The sequence below is a fragment of the Neolamprologus brichardi genome, chromosome 1, assembly GCF_056152115.1.
Source record: "Neolamprologus brichardi isolate AB-2024 chromosome 1, ASM5615211v1, whole genome shotgun sequence".
Taxonomy (NCBI): Eukaryota; Metazoa; Chordata; class Actinopteri; order Cichliformes; family Cichlidae; genus Neolamprologus; species Neolamprologus brichardi.
The window spans coordinates 8,057,369-8,068,490 of record NC_142104.1 but is presented as its reverse complement, the minus strand read 5'-3'; the positions used below and the strand labels follow the sequence as shown (position 1 = coordinate 8,068,490).

The 11,122-nt window shown below is 40.2% G+C and overlaps 1 protein-coding gene across 1 annotated transcript; it reads right to left on the bottom strand.

The window, feature by feature from the left end:
- Nucleotides 1–2,664: 2,664 nt before the first annotated feature.
- cplx3b (complexin 3b) lies at nt 2,665–8,888 on the bottom strand. Its single transcript, XM_006779741.2, has 3 exons — nt 8,329–8,888; nt 5,603–5,690; nt 2,665–5,257 (listed from the first exon to the last, which is right to left on the bottom strand). Exons 1-3 carry the CDS (start codon nt 8,484–8,486, stop codon nt 5,033–5,035), a joined length of 471 nt encoding a protein of 156 aa, XP_006779804.1. The 5' UTR covers nt 8,487–8,888; the 3' UTR covers nt 2,665–5,032.
- Between the last annotated feature and the right edge of the window lie 2,234 nt (nt 8,889–11,122).

Below are 11,122 nucleotides of genomic sequence, written 5' to 3'. Positions count from 1 at the left end.
TAAATAGTAAATTAGGGGCTTTTTAAACTTTAGTTTAACTTACTTTAATTTATTTTATTGTTAAATGAATGTTTGGGTGAAATTTATAAAGCTGTAACTGGCAATTATTACTTAAAACGAGTTTAAGTAAGTGCTAAAATATAATTTTGTTTTGTTGGGTTTATACACTAAAACCAGTTGATCACGTTTTGGACAAGAGCAGACATTTTAGAGAAAACATGCAGATCAACACAGAAAAAGACAGCTAGTGCATATATATAAGATCAGTCAATTAAAAAACTTTATTTGCATATCACTTTTCATGCAAATCACTGCAGTTCACTGTGTCTCACAGATGATTAACAGAGTACAATAAGTCAAAGCCACTCAAAATAAACGAAAAAGATAAAACATCATGGAAATAACATAAAGAAAATATTCTTTAAATTAAAAGTATGTCAGTTAAATTAAGAGCAATACAAATAATAAATAAAATAAAACAATGTACGGGAACAAGCCAGCTCTAATCTGTGAAAAATGCTGTGATGAGAGCAGTTAAAATGAAAGCATTAAAAATCAAATAAACTTACAACTTAGACACAATGAGGTAATAAAAACAAAGTAACTTCTTGAAAAGAACACTCAGTCAAAAGCCAGATTGAAGGCATATGTTTGAAGTTCAAAGATTTCAACACTTCCAACTGCAGCGCCAATCTGAGCTAATGAAACCTTACCAAACCTTACCACAACAACCACAACAACGACGACGACAACGGCGACAACTGGTAATCATTAACAAATATATAATATAGCATAGAAATTTTTTAGGTGTAAATAGGAATAATGAAATGAGTTATGGGTTATTATCAATTATATAGTGCAATATAATTAAATTCTATTTTATAATCTAATGATATGAATGGTAATGCCTTTTAACAGTATTCATGATTAGTAAACACGATTAACTACACTATTTTTAGTATATAAATTTATACTAAGGCGCTTTCTAAAATGAAGGAAGTGAACAAAAATACTATTGTTAATAATAATAATAGTAAATGGCCTGTATTTGTATAGCGCTTTACTAGTCCCTAAGGACCTCAAAGCGCTTTACACATTCAGTCATCCACCCATTCACACACTGGTGATGGCAAGCTACATTGTAGCCACAGCCACCCTGGGGCGCACTGACAGAGGCGACCTCCCAACTCTTGAGCCACGATCGCCCACAGGAATAATAATAATAATACCTCACCAAAAACGACCATCCATCCTAACATCCACCTTTTTAGATCTTCTTAACTGCTTTTCCAGTTCAGGGTCAAGAGTCAAGGGTCACACAAGAGTCTATCTCATCTGTAATAGGATGACATACAGGGTACACACTGGATACATCACCAGTCTGAAATGTAATGTTTGCTAAAATCCTCAGTGACCCCCCCCCCCCCCCCCTTCATTCTAGAAGATAACACTACCATAGAAACATTTCATCGAAGGATAAGAGCACCTGTTTATTGACCTGCAGTGACCCTTCCTTGTAAGAGGACAAAGTAAACCCAAACCATGCCATTAAAAAGCCCCCCACAGGATATCAGAGCCACCAGATTCCATGACTGTAGCGGTTCTCAGGTGCACACCATCCACTCACTCACTCTTTGGAATATGCAGTATGCCCATTTGACTCTACATTCTTCCCCATCTTTGCCATCCTTTGTCTTGTGGATTTTGCACCTTTGAACTTTCTGATGTGTGTATGCCCTCAACCACAACATAGAGTTCCCTCCATTAATCTGTCAACGGATTATTCTTGATGACAGTCTGATTACAGTGACATTTCTCAATCACTTGAAGAGTGACTCCATAATATGGTAGTTTACACATTTGCTAACAAGAAAAAGCTCCCTAGTTCAATCATGGTAGGACCTGACCCCAAATCCCATCGGGGCTGGGTCAGGAAGGGCCTCCAAATCAAATAAGCAGAGTTACCTGTTGTGGTAACCCCCTTCCAAATAGCTGTTAAAAGTAGCTTCTGAGTCCTCGGATACTTACTGTCTTTGCTACAGGGATGAATGGACAGTAGTCGCTGTTCCTGTTGAAACAGTGTCTGTTTGAGTAGTTTTTATGATTGAAGCTCCTGCTTTAAGTGCTTGGACCCTATTTCAAAGTCATGACTGCATTCATAGCATTCACATAGAGAATCATCCCTGAGCTAAAAATTATTACTGTGTGTATGCATGCTGTGAACTGGTGCATATGTGAATGCATTCATTGTGTTTCTCCACTTATTTGTTCGGGTTTTTCCTTTAAACTTTCCTCTTTCATGTGTGGATTACTTGACTCATTCGGTCAGCACACTGCTGCCAGAGATAATGAGGATGTTTTTTAGATTCATTTGAAATATTACATTCTGTTCTTAACATCTTTTAATACTAGTTTTAACACTAATACTAGTTAATACAGCCCGGCTTTGACTTGTCAGTCACAATCTATGGGGCTCACCCAGAAGCCTCCCTCATGAACAAATCTGTAATTGTGAGTGTGTTTTTATCGCCCCCTGGTGTTCAAGCTGCTGCACATTTAACAACATGCACAAATGACACACTAAACCACGAAGCCATTTAAACTCACACACAGTAGAAATGAATTCAATTAATAAATAGAATATAATTAAAAAAATTTATTGCAGTTAAAACGCAGAAGTCACTGAAATACTTTCCAACAGAATGACAGAGATACAATGAAAGAAAACAAAAAGGTCAAAGGAGAAAAACTGCGTGTCATGGCAGCCATTTCCTGAAAAATCTGGACCACAGAAATAATATATATGAGTATATTGTTATTATTATTGAGTTATTGAATTATTATTTCAAGTCACAAACACTCATACAAAGCAAAGAGTTTTGCTTTATGGCTTCATTTCCCCCCAAGAATATCGTCTCATGATGAAACATGACATATTCTAGTAGCTCTGTTTATAAAAGGACTTATTGCAACTTTTCTTCTTCGTATTATTGAAATATTCTGAATATATATATATATAGATATATATATATAATTGTGTATCTAACAGATGACAATAATCACTGTAGTGAAAAAATGTTGCCTCCGTTTTCATTCAGTAGTAGTGTGGCACCTACAGTGAGGAAATTAAAACTCATACAGTAAATTAACAAAATCTTTTTGGCCACAGTTTAAACTTAAAAAAAAAAACTTAAGTAACACAAAGCGGGAAAAAAAAGTTTTTGGCCGTAGAACCATAAAAGGAATGAGATCGGGGACAGATGTGAGATCAAGCCAACATCACCTTCATCACCACTGCTACATAAACTGAACACTGGCAAAATGTAGCATATATGAATGTAACATAACATCAACAGCATCCTCCCTAACGTCACCCCTACCTTCACACTTGGCTATTAATCAACAATACCACAGTAAGCCCACACTGACTGAGTGCTCTGTAACACTACGATGAGCACTCCCGGCTATAGGGTGAGGTTTTTTTTTTCTGTTTTACAAAGACACCACTTGACGCATCACACTGGCTAAACAACACGAAATCCACCAGCACGAAAGAGCACTACTGAGACGGAAGGGTCAATGAGATGGAGGACAGGTCAAAGGTCACCTGATGGTTGACAACACTGCAAGACCCGGTGAGTTGGTGGAAACAGAATGACTCGCTGTTGACAGTATAGGCAAACAGATACCTGTACATCTAACAGAACATAAATACTTGAATGCGGACTCTGTATTTGGATTTATACACACACACACTGTCGTTACACATCTGGACATATTTGTGCCTTTTCCTTAATGTTGGTCAGAGTGTTATCAACACAGGCTTTGGCATACAACTTGTAAAGCATTTACATTTCTTCTAACTGAGCAGCTTTTATTCTTTTAACCTATAAATGCAGCATATGTGCAGAAATACTTCCAGTATAGTTGATATTGATGCTAGGTTAAATTTGGGAACACAGGAATTACACGCAGCAAAACTATCTGGACTTTCAGCAAGACATCATCCGTGCTTGCTTGGTAATTATTAATGGTTTTTAATCGAACAGGAAAGAAGAAAAGAAAAAAATTGAAACTTCTTCCAAAAATTAAAAAAAAAATCGAGAAGGCTTGTCTTTGTAAAAAGTAGCTTTTAGATTTCGGAGCTCAAAAGAAGACAACCTTGTACGGACATCCAAGGCACACTGAAGTACAGAAAAATCTAAATGATATGTCTATGAGAATATCTAAAATTGATGCAGCAACATTAGCAAGCTACTTTTGACCAAGATCAGCCCATTTCTACCATGTTGCGCATTTGTACATGAAAAATAAACAGAGCGAGCTTTTATTTTATTTTACCTACATCAACTCCCCCAAATTTAACATAACACAGCAATCAGTGTCAGCCTCGTTTATGTGTGCTTTCATTCCAACGAAGCAGCTGATCTCACTGATGCGCTTATTGAAAGTGCATGTGTTCATCACTGAAATCAGTTGCTGTGTGTTTGGAAGCAAGAAAATCCTGCACACACACACACACACACCTGCGACCTCTGCTGCAGAATCATATTGTGTTATCACAGGTCACATGAGGTACAGAGAGCTGGGGAGGTTATAGGGAGTAAAGGATTTAATACACTGGAAAAAACTTTCTCAGAGGTGAAACTGCTCTAAGGGCAGAGATGTTTTAATTGGCTAAATCTCAGTGAGAGGAGCCACATTTTTGGCTAATTGGCAATTTATGTAAAAATATGCATGGCATTCATGACCTTTTAAGATATCGGGAAGTCAAAAGGCAAACAAATTAAGCCGTTTCACCTGGTTGTCATTGTGGCTAGAATTGTATTGTAGGTTAGTAAGATGTGGCCAAGATATCGTACTATAAGGCTTCTGTTTAACTTTGCACGACCAGAAAAAACTGTTAATATGTGGCTCTGCCAACTGACATTCCACTACAGCAATGAGAAAATGTCTACCCCCGGAGCAGCTCTGCCTCTGAAAATATTTGTACAAGAAAAACTCTAATCTCCTGGGCTTGGAGTTGGCCAGATCACATCAGACTGCAATTCTCCGTCTGCTTTTTGAGGTCTTCCAGTGTGGCCTGGGCTTTGTCTTTCAGCTGGTCGATGTCCACATTCTGGATGTTGGACAGCTGGCCCAGCACCGACTGCTTGTGTGTTTCCTCCTCGTTGTCCTCGGCGATCATCTTGGCAAGCTCTGTGGGCAGCACCACATCGTCCCCTGCCTGCTGGATTTGGGTCTCATCCATCTCATTCTGAGGTGGACACACATGGACAAAGATAATAGATATCTGACGTATAGCCATGTCCACCAGAACCAACAAGAGAAAGGACAAGCTCTTCCATGGCTTGGAAAGCATAAGAATATGTGATTTTCTGTCAAATAATAAGTAATAATGATGCTCAAGGTCACCTTACATCATGAAATTAATGAATCAGTAACACTTAAGTATTCCATAAAGAAAGAACATTGCTCAGCAATTGATTAAAAGTAGTATTAACATAGTACTATTATTCCTATTGCCTATTCACGATACAGATTTTAAAGGGGAGGATTATCTTTACTTTCTTTAGATTATTGGATATTTCAGTTAATTTACCTTTGGTAGTCTGTACTTTTCCCGGAAATGAGTTCTAACTGTGGCTCGCTCAGCTTTCTTCTGAGCGTAATGAGCTTCTCGTTCTTTTCTGCAAGAGAGGACGAAAAATATTTTGGGGGCACAATTGAAAAAGTGAAGCTTAGGTTCCAACCAGAGGTGACTAAATCAATATATACATTTTTAATATGCGCTTTTATTTAAACGAGACATAGAAAATGCAAATGTTAACTCCAAGATCTTTACTTTTGCAGTGGGTATCGCACCAAATATTACAAACCAAATATGCCGTAAAATAAATCTGGTACTTCTCTACAGTCAAGTGAAGTTGCATCTCAGCTGTAAAATAAACATAAGGCTTCTGCTGAATCTGGATCATGGAGGCCTTGGAGCCTAGCGTTACCCCGTTTCCTCCTAACGGTAACTACAGGGCATGCAGCGAACAGAAGGTGGAGCAGCAGCAGTGCTGCCATGGGGAGAAAAGCAAGACATGTTTTGCTTATGCTTATAAACCCCAGATGCAGCATCCTGACAGTCCGGCTTTCCTCTGAGGGTTTTCAGTTTTCTCGGGTTGTGGACTAATAGATCTGCACTCATTACCATGCTGTCAATCTGTCCTGTACTTACTAACTTAAGCGGTACAGCATGGTCTGCCTGATGAGCCTCATTTATGTTAAATACCTTAAGTCTGTAAAGGAAAACCTGAAAAGAGTGAGTTACTCTGCAAAACAGGTAGTTAAACCAAATACACAGGAAGTACTGAAACATTTAAAAATACTTATCTTGGTGAAACTGAATGTTGGGCCATATCAAATGTCTGTTAGCCTGCTTACATTTGTCTCTTAAAACTCTTAAAAACAGTCCATTATACAGTGTATGAGGCCTCCAGCAGAGGGCAGGCTGTAGGCTCCTGGCAATGCCTTTGCCATTCAGTGTCACTGGAATATTTATGGCTTTAGTGTAGTTCGTAATTGTCCCCCATCATTTGCTAAATCAGCTGATATGCCTCTTACAAATTATGATTCAACAGATATAATCCTTTACAATTTTGTGTGTACAGCCCAAGGTTGAGCATAGCATGATTACACAAACAAAAAGCAATACAAACACAAACATTGTGGATGATTTTAATCAAAGCAAAGCTACAGTGAAAGAGGCTGCATTGCATGCCTAAAAGGATTAGATCAGCAGCATCATCTAAAAGCAGAGGGACACTCCAAGACCAGCGGCATGGTTCACAAAGTGTCTGTACCCAATGTGTCAGGGGAAGGTCGTTTTATGTGGCGTTGCAGCATTCATGGAGGCGTCCATGTGAGCCTGAGTTCACTTCATATCAACGTGAGTAGGCCAAACACCAAGGGGCCATGTGGTGCTCACTTGCAACCAATGACCGGGGCTTTGTGCCTTTCTTTCTCAAGGGCATCAGATGACCGGGGTCGTCTTGTGGCCTTCGCATTGAGGGTAATAAAATGTGTGTATGTGACACGTCAGCATCGCCAACCCGCCCTCACAAACCATATTCTGTTTCATTCTGAGCAGAACGAGCTTCTCAGTGACCTATGCTCGTGTTCAGCACCTCTGACTAATAACTCGCCTCCGAAGAAGGTCACATTATGACGGAAGAGCATTAAGCATCTCGTCATGCCTCCTATGGAGCTCAGTGGGCTGAGCTGAGTGTTAATACTGCTAGAGTTAGGACTTCACCTCCCACTCATTTTGAAAATGTCTGCCCATGGTACAGTGAAACACTTTGGATAGACGTGTTAGATGATGGGGACGATACATTTGGATAATTTCCTTTTAACAACAGGACAGAGTATGCAGTGCTGTTTGGGTTCTGAACAAACTTGCAGACAGAAACCAATAAAATCAGGTTTATTTGTCTTGTTTTTCTGCAAAAACCAGATCTGAATCCTTATCCTGGATTATTTATAGTAGCTTATTATATGACGTGGAGTTCTGCTCTGAGGATCACACTAATCAATAGTGAGTTGCTGTCTCCTGGGTGAACCAATGACCTTGTTGTTGCCTTATATTCTCACCTAGTGCACTCTGAAATTAAACTACATGATAAATATAATAATAAAATAACGTGTAAAGAATGAACTTTGGAAGGTGAGGTGAAGGTGATAAGGGAAAGATTGAAATGATATAAAGTGGAAAAAATCAAGTGAATTACAACAATTTAAGTCAAAGGCAATATTTGACATATTTTTGCAGGCATCCCCTGGCTTTAAATCGCTGTCATTTTGAATAGTTACTTCTGTATGATTATAATGACAATGATGAAAGTCGGTTAAAAGCCGAAACTAATTTGTATTATTGTTGGTTATTTGCCCTCTAATAATCACCACTTTAATTACCACACAGTACGCTTCATTATTCAGCCGCACGCACAGCATTAGGAACATTTTTTGCCATAGGCACGAATCCCTGTAGACATTTCCGTGGAAGAATGATTCCAGGAATCCCAAATTAAAGACGGCGCTACACATTTTTGCCGAAGCAAAGAGACGGAGAGCTCCCTGGGCGAGAGGAGCAGCTGCGCGTGGAGTGTTCATATTATTGCACTGGTGCGTAAAAAAAGCGCGCGGCGCACTGGGGGCTTTCTGCTATTTACACAGAAAAACACACTGTTTAAGCACGCCACGTTTCCACCCCCTCACCCCCGACACACAGGCTTTTTTTCATCACAACTTTACAATCAGAAACTTCAATCATTGGCTTACTTTTCCTCCTCTAACTGTTGCTGATATTGTTCAAATTCCTCTTGAGTCATTCCCTGCGCGGCGGCGTCTGATTTCTCCCCTTCGGATTTCTCCTCCGTCAGTCCTCCTGTCAGGTTCTTCAGCTGTCCTCCCACCACGTGTTTTACCATGAAAGCCATAGCTGCGCTTTGGAGAGTCCTCGATTTGTTCGGTTAAGAAGTTGAAGTTGCGATGCGCTCTTGGGCAGAGCGATGATGGGCAGATATCAACCAAGTGCCGTTTAAACGAGTATGAGACTTGTAACTTTCAAAGGATGACTAAGAGCAGTCAAAGCGTAAAAAGTAGAAAATAATTCCGACGATGCGTCGAAGACTGAGACTTTCAGCACCACTGGCCCTGGACAGCTCCGTGCCGAGAAGGATGGAGAGGAGCTGCTCAGCTATGAGTCAACAACTTTGGCGCTGAACTCTACCAATCCTGTGACTCCGTCCGCAGCCACCACTCCCTCCACCCAATCCCAAGCACCGCCGGACTCGGTGTGCGCTTGCACGGCGCGCGTCGGCATCGTGGGCTGCGCGGGATCCCGTGATTCGCCGTCTGATTATAACTCGCAATGGATTCAGACAGATTTCCGGAGGGGGTGTGGGGGGACAAACAACACGTGACGAGCCACAGTATCTCCTGACTGTTTTGGTGCCTTGATCTCTGTCAGGGTCATCTGCGCGCTAGACCCTACTACAGAGTTTGTCAGCAGACAAACAGAGTATTAATTGCAAATTAGTGGGATGGTTGTCTGTTAACCCACGGCATTAGCTTGGTTTGTTGGTCTAATTGCTTAGAAATGATGAGTCCTCTCTGTCTGCTGCACATGAACAGGCTCCATTTCCAACAATATGAGTCTGTGTGTGTTGCATGGGCAGATTCAGCACCCTTGTAAATATCAATTCCTGTGGACTAGAGTTGGAAATTTGTCTCCATTGCATCACAGTAATACAGCACAATACTGTACTGATCCAAAGTCTTGCAAGTGAGGTTGTAATGTCAGTATTTTGTGCTTGTTTGGCTGTGTTAGTGTGTCTTTGATGGGGCAGATGGGGTGAACTTCCATGAGCAGATTATGTTTTAGTGAAAGGCTGGCTGCTTCTTGAGGTTACTGGAGATGACGTAGCACTCAACTAGAAAGCCTCATTTCTAAAAATATGACCTACATGTGTGTGAGGGATGCTTTAAATCTCTCTTCCTGTGAGATTCTTGACATCCAAAGTGTGAAAAGCAACTTTGATCACAAGTCAACAACTCCAGTGTCCTGATCCTCGCAGCAGTCTGACACCGAGCCTGGCCTACTTTCCCCATCCCTGTGGATCAGGAGAGACAGAGCCCGTCTCAGTGTCTTTTTTGTCACAGGCTTAGCAAGGCCCTGTTAGCCTATACCTGCCTTGCTTAAAATCTCCCCCCAACTTCAAAGCTGCCATTGGTGAATAGATTGAAACGTGACATAGTGAATAAGATCAAAACTGTAATCTCTGTGAAATTGAATAAGAAGAAAGAATTTGCCTAGCCAGCATGTTTCAACATCAATTTATATCCTTTGGCTTTTGATATTCAAACCCAAGGGATCTGTTCCAAGCGCAGGTCCCAATCACTTTTTTTATGGACTATTACTTAGTCCTGACTACAGGTGCTCTAGCAGGAGGTTTTAATCCAAGATAACATATATGACATACGTAGCTCAATGCTTAAACTCGTGCATTTCTGTAAAGATTGACTACATCCCTCTCTTGAGGACATGTGGTGGCTGAGCTTCACTGAACAATCACAGCAGCGTGAAAAAAAAGAGTCGAGGCGGCGTGTTTATTGGCAAGTACAACAAATTTATGAGAAATACACCAGCTGTTTTCACACCATACTTGTGATGCTCTGTCATCACTGTTATCACCCAAGTTATGAAGACACAGAGAGACAGTTTTTCAGTATTTTCTATGTTGTCCGGTGCCATGTTTGTGGTATTTCTGTGCTCCTCTTCAGTTTGTAGTTCAGTCAGCTTTGGCAACCTGCCATTGTCCAAAAACACATTGGGTTTATTGGTGATTCTGAATTGAGGTCTGTGGCTGCTTTTCACTCCGTGTCAGCTCTGTGATAGACTGGTGACATGTTTAGGGTATATGATCCTCCCCGTGATCATGATATACGTAAGCAGTTAACAAAAAAAGAAGATAGATGGAATTATTTGAACTGAATTTGTGTTATTATTGTGATTTTTCAGGATTAAAAATGACCATGTTTACAAATCAAAAGATGCTTTAAATACCGCAATTTTGGTTTACAAAGCGCTATGAATTCCAGTAATTCATAATTCCAATGCTAGTTTGTTGGTTATTAATGACGATTTTTCTGGGTCCAGAACTGATTTGATAGCATGTAGCTCAAATCACAGCAAAGCATTATTTTGCCCTAGACCAGGGGTCGGCAACCTGCGGCTCCAGAGCCGCATGCGGCTCTTTAGTCCTTATACTGCGGCTCTGCGTGGTTTGGGAAAATAAATTAGTATTTAGCTGAAGTGTATTTTATTTAAGTTAGTTATTTTTAACTTGTAGTTCTAAATTGGAAGATTATTGTGATATTGAAATATAAAAATAAAATTATATTCTATTATTTTTTCATCGCTCAAAATAAGTGTCACACTTGCGGAAGCCGGTATACCCACCGTAACGCCGTGCATTTATCGAGACTTTCAACCCCAGGTAGGCCAATTATGGATCTTCGGATCCACATTATGTCAGCGGCTGTTCTCCACCGTGAACTATGTTAAAGACAA

Coding starts and splice junctions, on each gene's coding strand:
- cplx3b (XM_006779741.2), bottom strand. CDS start 8,486: ATGGCTTTCATGGTAAAACACGTGGTGGGAGGACAGCTGAAGAACCTG. Junction 5,691..8,328: donor CAACAGTTAGAGGAGGAAAA/GTAAGCCAATGA, acceptor CCTCTCTTGCAG/AAAAGAACGAGAAGCTCATT. Junction 5,258..5,602: donor AAAAGTACAGACTACCAAAG/GTAAATTAACTG, acceptor TGTCCACCTCAG/AATGAGATGGATGAGACCCA.